The sequence below is a fragment of the Teleopsis dalmanni genome, unplaced genomic scaffold (genome assembly GCF_002237135.1).
Source record: "Teleopsis dalmanni isolate 2A unplaced genomic scaffold, ASM223713v2 unscaffolded_contig_0439, whole genome shotgun sequence".
Classification (NCBI taxonomy): Eukaryota; Metazoa; Arthropoda; class Insecta; order Diptera; family Diopsidae; genus Teleopsis; species Teleopsis dalmanni.
In genome coordinates, this window is record NW_024031821.1 from 1 (window position 1) to 13874 (window position 13874).

Here is a 13874-nt window from a genome sequence, read left to right on the forward strand (position 1 = left end):
TTCCCTATCTGTGTAAATACAAAAAAATTTATTATTTTTGTAATTCATTTATTCCTTAATTAGATCTTAAAAAGATTTTTTAATTATTTATTCATAGCATTAATAAATTAAATATATAAATTTTATTTCTTATGTTTGTAATTTATTTTATCTTGTAATATATTATGTAAATATGATATATCATGTTTGTGTAATACTTGCAGTTCGCAATTGCACGATAACTCGCTTATATGCATAGCCACTTAATTGACGTAAATAATACCTATTAAAAAAAAAATCAAAAAATGCTAAATTAAATTGAAAAATAAATTGAATTTAATTTATTGTCTATAAATTTAAAATTTCAATAATATTGAACTCATAAAAAAAAATATTACAGATTTTGCGTGGGTGACGTTAACGACGAACGACACATACTCGCTCGGTGCATTGGTTCTGGCACATTCACTTAAACGTGCCGGCACTGCACATCAATTGGCCGTCCTCGTAACGCCCGGCGTATCAGAGTCCATGCGTAACAAATTAAAAGACGTGTACAATGTAGTACAAGAGGTTAATGTATTGGATTCACAGGATGCAGCCAATTTGGCATTGTTGGCCAGACCCGAATTGGGCATTACATTTACAAAATTGCATTGCTGGCGTTTAGTGCAATTCGAAAAATGTGTATTTTTGGATTCCGATACTCTTGTACGTAAAATTTCTATAAAACAAAGAAAAAGTATACATGAAGTAATTTAGTGTAAAAACTAAATACTTTAGAATATATTTAAACTTTTTGTTAGACATTTATATTAGACATATCCACTAATTTTAGGTCTTACAAAATTGCGATGAACTCTTCGAACGTGAGGAACTCTCCGCAGCCCCAGATGTAAGCTGGCCAGATTGTTTCAATTCTGGTGTTTTCGTTTTTAAACCAAGTTTGGATACATTTGCAAAAATAACAGAGTTTGCATTAAAGCACGGCAGTTTCGATGGCGGCGATCAGGGATTATTAAATTCATACTTCGCCGATTGGGCACACACTGACATTAATAAGCATTTGCCTTTCATTTATAATGTTACCGCCTTTGCTTCTTATTGTTATTTGCCCGCATTCAAACAGTATGTAGTAGTTTAGAGAGCGGCCCATAGAGAACGGTTTATATTTTAATACTCATTTACAGATTCAGAGATAAAATCAAGATTCTACATTTCGCCGGTAAAATGAAACCATGGTTGGTACAGTTCAATTCAGAGAGCAGAACTGCTTCCGCACCTTCCGATTATGCACACGCTACTGATTTGATACAACTTTGGTGGAATATTTTCTGTGATAATGTGCATAAGACATTGACCGATAAAATGGTAAGTTGTTGTTGTTGTACGTTCTATATATAGAAAATTAATTCAATTTTTTATTTGTTCTTAAATTTCTACTTTTTTTAATTAATGTTCTTCTGTACGCCTAGTTTTGTTTTATTTAAGTCTCTCTTTAATTGTCAACTAATTTTGCTTTAAAATAACTTTTAATTAATAAAAGCAAATTTTAAAATTTTTTCCCCAATTTCCAAGCATACGAAAGGAGTTAGTAGTGATAATTTTGGTTTTAACTTTGAGGTAAGAATCCCGAATTATTATTAATAATAATGTATTAATTGCACTATAATTAGTAAAACTGTTTTGTGATGCACTGGATAAGGATTTCATACACTATGAGTTGATTATAGATTATATTATACATACTTGTATATAAATGTAAATTAGTTAGGCACTGCTTTTAATTTTAAAAACATTATTATTTTGAAAAAATATTTAAATATGAAATACATTTTGACAATATTCTGATTTCCGGAGTATGCCAATTTTATAACGGATTTCAGTGGAGCAGAATATTTTTAGCAATTTCTTTCATTATGCTATATGCCGATATGGTTTATTACTTGAGATATCAAAGTTAAAAGTCACGTACCTTTTATATTGAATACTCTAATAAAAACAACTACGCACGCCATCTAGTGTCAATTGGTGTGTACAATTATTACATTGATAACAATAAATAGTTGTTGGTAGTTTCAATGTAGAAATTTTCAATTTTTAATACTGATATCTCGAAAATCTCGAAATTGAATTATATATCAAATAGCGGACTCAAAAAAATTGTTGAAAATAACTATCTTTACTAAATTATGTTGTCAAGAAGGTGTATCTATTAATCGGAGTCGTATTCACAGATTATTTTTTTAAAATATTAATGTTTTTAAAATATTTAAAACAGTCTTTTTATATCATAGTAATTATACTAGATAAAGGGTGTTGGTCTTCATTTTTCTATATAACCTGTTTATTTTCTGCACTTAATAGGCAAACTATATATATTATTTAGTTTTTGTAATATCTTTGAAAGTACAGGAAAATAAGAATAAATTAGGGTTTTAAACCACATAGCACATGCAAAAAAACTCCACTTATCTACTTTGGTAGATTTTAGTCTGCTTTGACACTTTATTAAGGTGTTTATTTTGTTTAAGGATTACTTTTCCAACTGCCTATCTGATATTTTACATCATATATTAAGGCTATTGCTTCTTTGATCAAAGTATATATAAAAATGGTTTTCCAGAGTATTATAGATTCAATATACCAGATAGAATATAGCTTATCAAGCCTTTTTATGTTATCACAATGGATCAATTCATCAATGAATTAGATTTTCGCAATATAAGTAACTTGAGTTCACTTAGAACTTACTTAGAATCTAGTTTTTTTCTTTAAATTAAGTTATCTCTAAAACATAAAAATTTATGTTATTTTATCACATTAGAACTATTTCTTAAGGTTTTTTTTAAAATAAATCCATTGTGTTATAAAAATGGATTTATCTTTCTCAAAACTGAGGTAACATTTTAGCTCATGAAACAGTCTGCTGTTAGTGTCTCTTCTCTACCATTAAATAAATGTAATATCAAAATAAAAATGTGAAAATATTCGTCCGTTAGTGATGCATTAGCATTTAGTATGAATTTAGTATGTATTTAGTATGTATTTAATGCATGCAAGTTCTGATTCTAAATTGACATATAAAATCTGAAGTTATACGTTCGGTAGATGTTTGTTTATCTTTGCAATTAAATAAGTCTGTATCCTATAGAATGGACTGCGACTGGACTTTCTGAATTTTATCTATCAAATGCAAGATTGATTTCAATTTGATTTCAGATTTCAAGATTTCAATGGTATTCACTTATTCATTGTAATTAAATAAGTTTCGTGGCAATTAGTATTTATTATCTATCATCCTAGTTGGCTAGTTGTAATTAAAGTGGGATTTTCGTTCTGTAGAAAGTCACAAATTTCAATAATTTAATAAGTCTCTTGTTCTGCAAAACGGGCTATCTATAGTATTTTCTCTCTAGAATCTATCCAAAACGAGATTTAATGAGATCCAATATTTGCAGTCTCTTGTTCTAAAGGTATTTATTCATCTGTTGCAATTCTATGTCTCTATAGAATTATTTTCTCTCGATCATCTAGCAAATGCAAATCCTGAGTAAAAAATATGTACTATACGACCCGTCTAGAATCACTAATCTTTGCAATTGATTAAGTTTTTTGTCTTGAAGAGGTGAGTGCGACTAATATTTTCTGTATATCATCTAATAAATGTAAGTTTTGATTAAAAAAGGATCCATTGCAATTAAATAAGTTTCGTGTCAATTAGTATTTACTGTCTACCATCTAGCACGTACGAGAATTTTGATTGAAACTGCCGCTGTTGCTATTGTTTAAAAATCCAGTGTTAATATATTTAAATATTAACTTCTCCAACATATTATTGAAAAAATTATTAATAAGAGTAATTAATATGCACTTAAAAATAATAAAACGGTAAACTATATTGCTTTTAATATAGTACTCTCTCTCTCTCTCTATCCTTCGGTCCCATTACGAAAAACATTTTTGAATCATAAAAATTTTACTATCATATATGTAGTTTCAAAAAATATTTATAGGTAATCATAAAATTTGTGCTAATATTTATTTTTCACACAAAAACTTAAATGAACTATAATGGATTCACTGGCAATAATTGTTTATTATGATATTTATAACAAATAAACATTTTTTCACCTAAATTCATTGTTTATTGCAACAATATTTGCTATAAAAATTATGATATTTCGACACATACATTGATGGGCACTTCACTCTTCTAATATTTACTTAAAGTATATTCGATAATAATGGATATATGTATACAACTTGGCAGTAGATTTATTTATGTTTAAGTGTTTGCTTAGTGCAATTATATGCTTTTTTTTAAATTACTTTAAAAATACCTATCGAAATTATAGGCTTGTTTAAATCACTTCAAAAAAAAAATCTATAAAGTACCATGGACTCAAATACAAATAGCTATGAATCAATTATATTTAAAAACTCATTAATGTTATATTTTAAAATTTATATTCACTATTTAATTTAGAATTAAATTGAATTTAGCACAAATTTTTCTAAATTATTTTAGATATGGGTTATTTGTATACTTTTACACTTTTGAATTTTGACTACCAAAAAAATAAATGATAAAAAATAATAGGCTACAGAATCATATAAATGCGTACTCCATAATTTTGTATTTGTTTATATGCTAATTAAAAATTTTAAGTTCATTCTTGTCTTAATAAATTAGTTATTAATTAAATAAAAAATTTTTTTGACTTCTTAACACAATTAAGATAAATTAAGAATTTGCTGATTGAACATGTTTTTTGCGAAGGGAACTTAAGAAAGAAGATAAAAGTCAAAATTACATTTACTTGTGCTGTGTGAACAGCATAAAAAACAGCACATAACACCCCTCTTTAATATTAAATAGCTTAGGTATTAAAGGTAATAAACCTTCTTAATAAAATTAAGATAAAATTATAATTTGCTGTGTGAACATAGTTTTGGAATAAAATTATAGTTAAAATTTTATTTACTTGTGCTGTTTGATTAATATTCAAACCGTCTTAACAAAATAGCACATAACACCCCTTCTTAATACTGAATAGCACAGATATTAAAGGTATTAAACCTTCTTAACAAAATTAAGATAAGATTATAATTTGCTGTGTCAAAATGTTTTTTTGCGAAGCAAGCCAAAAGAACAAGATTATAGTTAAAATGACATTTAGTTACTTGTGCTGTGTGAATAGGCTAGAACTTAGTCTGTTTTCAAGAAACCAAATACATCTTATTTTCTAGAGCTGGTTATAATAACCGTATCAATGACACTTTGGAGCCTGTTTAATTCCTAATTATATTTGAAAAAAATCCAAACAAAAAGTTTTTGTTTGTTTCATTTATGATAAAGTTTCATCGAACATTAAGCGAGACAGAAGTCTCTATGTGCTTTACGTGATTCCCTGCCGTGTAGGCTTAACATCACGTTACTCAAAAGCAAATGTCTTGATACAAAGCGTCAATAAGCGCCCCTTTGGAATTAACTTCCGCAGATTCCAATGAAGAAATGTGTATAGGTCATAACTTCCACCTTGGTTTAATGCGAGGCCTAACTAAAACCTCTGCTACAATGTGGGCTGTAGCACCCGGTGGTGAATACGCAAATCCACGCCGAATGTACCATAATGTTTTTCATTCTTCCCGCGTGAGTTTGGGTATTAACCACAGCCACTTCGAAGCCAACACTAATGGTCAGAACAGCCGAAGCTGCGGGCCACTGACCCCCGAAGTACCAGATCGGATCATCTCTGGTCAGATGGCGCAAGTGCCGTGCTCGCTCACTACCATACGTACTGCCTATACAAGTACCAGACTGGCACCGGAATTTTAGTCGCCTTCTACGACAAGCATATCTACTGCGGGAATATTCTAAATCCCTTACCCGCAGGGGGCCATGTGTTTTACGTCATTTTTTTTATTAACTTAATGAGTTTCGATGATTTTTTTTATAAGCTCTAATAGCCTCAAGTGCTTCACACTTTTTTCAGTTTTTTTGTTTAAAATCTGAAAAGCTGACAGCTATGGTTTATAACACAAACAAATTAGATCTGACAGAAACTGATTCTGTCTGACACAAACCAATTAAATCAATTCAATGTAAAAGTCATATAGATACTTTTTTTTATATATTTAAATATATTTTTATATACTTAAATATATATATTCTTTTATATTAATTCTAAAGCCTTTAGTGTATTAAACTTTGGCTGCAAAAATAATTGCATTCTGTTTATGGCAAATCCAGTTAAATATCATTTTTTTTAAGCAAGCTTTAATTGGAACATATAATTAACCTTTTACTGGTTAAAAATTTATTCCAATTTATTTATTTATTATTTTGGTCTTTAAAGTATGTAGCAGATTATATAATATTATTATTATTAAATGCGCTATATATGTTTGTATGTGTGTGATTTTAATTTATTTGCCAAAAATTTAGAATATTTTCTACTTCAAATCATTAATCTTGCAGTTTTAACTGAATTTAAGTTAAATTTTTTTATTCGCAAAATTATGCCATTTATTAAAATTTCATAAATTTTTATTTTTTTATAAATTTCAAAAATAAATATTTTTCTTCTTAAATAAATCTGTCAGCTTTTTCAATAAAAAATTATTTAGAAATTAAGCGCTATTTTTGAAATTTTCATTTTTAAAATATGAAAAAAAATTAATTCTAAAAAAAATTCAAATTAAAGAAAATTTTTGCAAAATTAAAAAATAAAATTGTTTAAAATTTAATTTGATTAAAAAAATATTTGTGGAAAAATTGGCAATTTAAAAATTTTATTGCATTCCCTGAACACAGTTTTATTGTTTTTTTTTTCTGTTATACATATGTTAAATTAAAAAAAATCTGTTTTTTTATTTTTGTTATACATATGTACATACAATATATATATAAAATTTTGAATAGTGGTTCCTGAGATTTTTGCATATTATTTTTGTTGTTTTTGTTGTTTTCGTGCGCCACACCCAAAAATTTTGCAGATATATTTTGTAGATAAAAAGCTGTGAGTAACAGATTTTGAGATCATTTTCCAAGTTTAAAATTTTTTTTAAATATTTTAAGTTTCCATGTGTTTTCGTGTGATATTTTAATATAATTTAAGAAGCACCACGATCATTGATCTTATTTAATTTTTTTCGCATTGGTTCTGTGTATTCATCTCTGTGCACTATTGGCTTTGAGCCAAAATGTTGTTTTAGTCTTCGTCTTCGTTTTCTTTTGAATTTAATTGCAAATGTTCCAATTTATAAAGATTTTCAATGAGAGATCAACACATTTAATTATTTTTAAGAAAATAAATAGATATAGGCAATCGCTGACAAAAGTGTGCTATTTTTTTCTCCCAATAAATTGCAGTTTGCAATTGCAAAAGTGATCAATTTAGATTAAAAACATTTCTAGGCGCATTATAAGCCTCATTAGATATTGTAATTAATTAATTATTTGAAACTTGCATGTTGTTTAGATATTTTCCAATTGCAACTAATATTTTATATACTTTTTACTAACAATTGTAAATTTTTATTTCTATATTTTTCTCTAACTCTTTCTAATTGGTTAAATACTACAAAATATAATGTTGTTGCTTTCAAAACAAATCATATTTGAAAAAATTTTCTAAAAATAAAAACAAAACAAAATAAACGCTAAATCTAAAATCAAAACAAAGAATTATTGGCGTGGAGTCCTGGAATGGAACTATTACAAGCAAAATTATTACGATCAAATGCATTTCTATCACCACCAGAACAATCAACAACACTACCACAACAGCTTTTTCCATCAACAGTCATCTGATCACCAACATCCTTTCTATCAAGATCATGATGCGCAATATGAGTATGATTATGTTAAAGATTTTCACGATCCTTGGGAAGATTACTATGATAAATTGGACAAACAAATGCAAGTAGAGAGTATATATGAAGAGCACAAAGTTGAAGAATCACATGAAAGTCATGTATTGCAAACTGCAACAGTCGAAACTGTTCCAAATGAATCACATGAACAGCACAAAATAGAAGAATATAATTCAACGCCTATCGTAGAGTTAATCGTAGAGGCTGTGAACCCTCAAAATACAGACTGGCAGCAACAAACAAATGCTCCTACAAATAGTAGTACGAATGAAAGTAGAAATACGGACACCTATAGTAATGAAAATTCTAATCACAGTGCAAACACTGCCAATAATAATACAGACTTGGTACAAAATTTAGATTCTAACTCAAATTGTACAGTTAATACTGAAAATATAGAAGCACAAAGTACTCAAAACGAAAACGAGGTAAAAATTTTATTTGTGAAATATACGAAAATTCTATTACATTACAAAGAATTGCATGTAAGAATATATGGGCGTGGTTTCTACATGTAGGACGAAAACGAATAATGCAAATCTGTAAAATTTGTTTTATAAAAATCGTGGTGCTGTCGTCTTCATCTCTCCTTCCACATTCATCACATTTGTGCGATTCGTTATTTTTATTTTTATTTTTTTTGTTCATTGTGATAATCACTTATTCTTCTTAATGGATCTGGTCGCGATAATAAACACATCCAGTATTATTTTGTTATTTTTAGAAATCTGTCGCAATCATCATAGTTTGCATGCTGAGTTTGTCTAATTATTTTCATTGCACCAAATTAGTTCCATATTATCTCATAGTAATCTTCCCAAAGAGGTAAACATATACATTTTTTGTGCCTTCATCACTAAAATCTTAAATATTAAACTATAGAATCCACTTAATTGAAAGTTTGAGAACCTACATTTAATATACTGCTATTTTAAAGTAACACTAACTTATATTGCTACTATTTAATATTGCTACTATTTAATATTACTACAATTTAATATTACTACAATTTAATATTACTACTATTTAAATTTGCTACTATTTAATATTGCTACTAACAATTATGTATATTTTTGTTTATAGTGTATAAATGTTTAATAAAATGGGACACAATAAGTATAAACAAATAGTGTGCTGTTAAAAGATATCACTCTAATATTATTGACTTTCTTTCCACAAATTATATTATATTAAAACAGTATTATTTTACTATAGGTATTATACAGTTCCCTTTCTTTTACATTAGTGATAATATATTATTTATAATATATAATATACGTATAAATATAAATAATTTTTAATGAGTAAGTTAAAGTATGCATAACAGATGTCTCTTCAAAAGAACAGGTTTGAAATAAAAAATAGGCAACTAGGTTGAACTTGTGCTTCCAAGCATGACAAGTGCTTCGATTAGTGTCACAAATAATGTGACCAAAACCTTGGAACGCATAGAAAGCTTGTAAAGCCCTGAAGAAAGTTAGTCATCGATTCTAATTTAACAGGTACGAGTTCTAAGCCTGGTACTTGCAGTGCAACAAACTATGTAGGGACTAGAAACTAATTAAATTAAAATTCGAATTCTTTTTTAAGATCACTGATGATGAGTACTTGGCAATAATCGAAACAGAGTTGTATGGCCAGCCAATCCTTCTAGTTTCTTTTCGTCATAAGACGCATGCCTAAAGATATGCCATTAAAATTACATTCAACATTGAAAGTTTTAAATATGCGATAAAAACAATATTATTTGACAAATAAGTTTGTATACCTACCGTATATCATTTTAAAATTATTTCAAGAGAAAAGGAATTTTATATCTCTATTAGAAGCAGTGTAAAAACTACATATATTTTCGCTCCCGTTATTACTTTTCTTTATATCTCTCCCACAATTCTTCTCTCTCTCCCTTTCCTCCATTCTCTCTCTTTCTCTCTCTCTCCTTCTTACTCTCTCCTTTCTCTCTCCTTCTCTCCCTCCTTTTTCTCTCTTCTCTTTTCTTCTTTCCTTCACTCTCTCTTTCCTTCTCTTTCTGTCCTTGTCTCTCTCTTTCTCTCCCACATTCTGCATAAGTGTATTAATCTATTTCATAGTATGTATATAGTATGTATTTTAACAAGACATGCTTGTAAAAATGAAATTCAATTTTAGTTTGAATATTAAGTTTTAGAAATGCGATCTATGTCTAATATTTTTTAGTATTTTTCAAATAAGGGGGTCCAGTGCATCATATCTGTTTTTTTTTGTTCTTCAGTCTTGTGAATCCAGTGCAGTTAGAGATCTTTAATCAGATTGCTCGGTCTTCCGCAACATCTCCTAATTTTGATTGCGGGTGAATCAATTTGCCATTTATTTTTTAAATTTAATTTAAAATTTGGTGTGATTCCACTTAATTTATCTTTGATGAGCGCTGGTCATTGGAGTTTTTATGGTATTATAAAAAGCAATAATTTACTAACATTCATTGTTAATGTGATCTTATAGTATATAAAATACAGAGTCTATAGAATTTTAGTTGAAGACAGGGTCAGATAATTTAATGTAACTGGGATCTGAACAAGATCTCACACATATTAAGTATGAAACGGGGTGTTTCACTACTTTATTGATTTGACATTTATATTTGAAAGTATTTCTGAAAGTTATTCTAAAAAATATAGAATATAGTTAGTTTTTTTATGATCAAATTATAAGTGCTTGTCTCTGGTTTTAGAAATATGAGTATAATATGCAAGTTTTAGGTCTTAAGTATCTCTCAAAACAAGTGAATACTATAATGTATATAATAAACTAGTACTATCGCGTAAGTGGAAACTGTTAGAGGATTGGTAACATAACACTGTTTTGAAATATCTGTTGATATTTTCTTTAGTTTCACATAGAATGACGATGGGTACTTTATCTATTTAATCATTTATTTATATAGTTATTTATTCATTTGTTGACTTATTTATATGTTAGTTTAGTGACTTATTTAGTAATATTTACACTAATTGCGCTAGTTTATTGTGAGTAGTATAAACCATCATTTTTAGAAAGTGGTAAGAGATAAATATATCTAAGGTGCGAATTTGCAGTGACCACTGACTGTTGTCCATGTATTATTATTGGACAATATACGGAGGTCACGTTATGAGGCCATGATAGTGGCAAAGCGCCAGAAGAAAAAAGTATACAGATTTCAGTGTGCGCTAAATGGTTGCTGGAACGATCGGGTCTTCGTCCCGATGCCACTCATTGCCCCTCAAAGAAACTACACAAGCAGGTTCCAACGGGTTACTAGAACAATATGCGCTAATAATAAAACACAGCTGTTATATTGAAACTGTAATCTATTATATTGTTTACGTATAATCTTAGTTATAGGACTGCAGTTATTAAATTATGTTTATGCTTATAATTGTGTCCCAATTGCACCAAATTCATAATTATTAATAGAGGAAAATTAGATATATATGTATGTATATATATTTATGTGACTGTCCAACAACTTTCTTGCATATAAATGTTAAATACTTAAAAATGTTTATCAGTCGGTTTATATAGAATATATTTAATTAATTTTACTGATATCCATTTCAGGCTGGTTTGGCTGGTGCCTTGTCACAATTGCGCCTCGGCGAACAACGCACACCTGAACAAGACGCATATGAAGCTCTTATGCGACGTCAATGTTGGGAAGCCGGACAAATTGATTATGCGGGCAAAGATTCCTTTGAGAATATCTGGAAGAAAATAACCGAAACTTTGGAATCTAAGCCAAAAACTGAAACTGAGCAGCAGGATGATAAGTCTGGTAGTTCATAAAGCACATTAAATAAACAATAACGCAACAATGAAATTATTGCTATATTTTATATATATATGTATATGATAAATTTATAAGTACAACATAAACACACACACATGCATTAGAATCACATTTTTATTAATAATTTTCTAATAAAAATTTTTAAAATTTTGCACATTTTTACAAAATGCACAATATTATTTTGTGTAATTACACAAAATTAACTTCAGAAAAATGTGCCAAGTCAATAAAAATGTGCAACGAAATTTGTCTATTGCCATTTAAAATGTTACTCATAAATATTTTTAATAATAATAATAATTAATATAATTGTTATTTGTTACATATCATTGGTATGATAATTTATAAATAATTATTTAATTTGTATAAAATACGGAAACATAATTTACACTCTTTATTGGCTAATAAAATCATTCATCTTGTAAGTGCTTAATTATTTTATATATACAAAATAAAAAAAGCGATTTATAAATATTTGTCTCATAACTCATTTTGTAATGTTGTTACATATATTTTCTATAAATATTTTTTAATAAATTACGAATTTTAAATTAAAAAAAAAAAACTAAAAAATAAAGATTATTCACTTCACTTTTATGGATTTGTGTGTGTTTTCTGGCATCAAGCAAAATGAAAAACGGCTTTATATATTTATAAAATATTTATATGCATAAAAATTGTTACATATTTTGATTAAAAATTATTTGTACTGTTTTCATTTAAATGTGCATTTTTAATTTATTTTAATTTTTTTTTTTGATTTTTAATTTTTTTATTTTATTTAATTATTTGTCGTTGAATTTAATTAAAACGGGCATTGCTAACGTGTGATGTTTAATGCGTTTTCATTGTTCTACGATCAATATTTAGAATCTGAAACAACTTTATGTTTTCGGTTCAAAAATATAGAGATAGTGAGATTCGGAAATCTCCACTTCGAAAATATTATAAAACCTAAATACGGAACTCTTAACTTCGAAAATATAGAAAAATTGAGTTTCGAAAGTCTTAGGTTGTAAAATTGAGAGATAAGATATCGAAAATATCTTTTTGATAATAAAAAGAGATTTGGAATCTCTGAAAAATTATTTAAATATTTTTCTGGAATATATTTCAAAATATTTTAAAACTAACACACAGATATCTTTATTAAATCTGAAATTTCTGTTTCGAAAATAAAAATTAAACTGAGATTCGGAAATCTTGAGCTGCAAAATATTTTAAAATTTAAAACAGTCGAGGTCAGAAATCCATAATTTGAAATTTATAAAAGTAATGGTCAACGATTTATAGATACATTTATATATTTCTTATTTCTGTTTCTAAATAGTTTTGAAACAGAGATCTTAGAAATAAAAAATATATAAATGTATCTATAAATCGTAAACCATTACTTCAATAATATATGACTAAATTCGAAATATAAAGTTGTTAAATATAATGTATTAAAGCAAGATGGTAAAAAAGTAATTTAATCATATGTAGAAACAGATACGGAATATCTGTTTCGAATATAATATAAAATAAGATTCGAAACCATTGTTATAAAAAAATTTAAAGTGTAATGTTCCAATACCACTTTTTAATCTGAAATTTCTACTTAAAAAATAATAATGAAAACAAATTTGAAAATTATCGGTTGAAAAATATTTTTATTTATTTATTCGAAATCAGAAATATATAATTTAAAAGTATGTTATTCGGAATCTCTATTTCAAAAATATGCAAAAACTGAGATTTGGATAGATTTGTTTAATCGTGATGCCCTGCTACAGAAACACAGAAAAACCAAGATTCGGAAGTCTTCGGTTATAAAATACAGCATTTTTTAACTGAGATCGGAAACCCCTTATACGAAAATAATTTTAGAAACTGAGATTCAAAAATCTCAGTTTAATCGGACATATCAATCTTATCAAACAAAATTTCATAATCTAAAAAATTTTGAGATTCTAACATGTGAATAATTCGGTTGTGAATTCTATACAATTGAGTCCCCGAGATCAGAGATCTATGATTCGAAAGTATTTAGAGACAGATGCGGAATACATGTTTCGAATATACTTTAAAACTAATAATCAATTAATCTTTTAAAATGTGAAACTGTTATATCTCATTTTATAATTTCTTAAAAATCTCTATTATACAAATCTCTACTCCTGCTTTTCTGGAGAATGAAGATTTGAATAATTGAGATTGGTTTTAA

The 13874-nt window shown here is 27.5% G+C and overlaps 1 protein-coding gene across 3 annotated transcripts; it reads left to right on the forward strand.

Annotated features, from left to right (window-relative positions):
• Positions 1-370: 370 nt before the first annotated feature.
• Positions 371-12335, forward strand: LOC119663466 (glycogenin-1-like). 3 transcript variants are annotated; one of them, XM_038073074.1, is made up of 6 exons: positions 371-690; positions 818-1107; positions 1170-1350; positions 1558-1602; positions 7671-8288; positions 11440-12335. In XM_038073074.1, the coding sequence occupies exons 1-6, from the start codon at positions 511-513 to the stop codon at positions 11662-11664; spliced, it is 1539 nt and encodes a 512-aa protein (XP_037929002.1). In that variant the 5' UTR covers positions 371-510; the 3' UTR covers positions 11665-12335. The 3 variants fall into 3 exon arrangements, with proteins under 3 accessions (XP_037929002.1, XP_037929003.1, XP_037929001.1); XM_038073073.1 differs by lacking the exon at positions 1558-1602 and having other exon boundaries at positions 420-690; positions 11440-12334; XM_038073075.1 differs by lacking the exons at positions 1558-1602; positions 7671-8288 and having other exon boundaries at positions 11440-12327.
• Positions 12336-13874: the final 1539 nt, after the last annotated feature.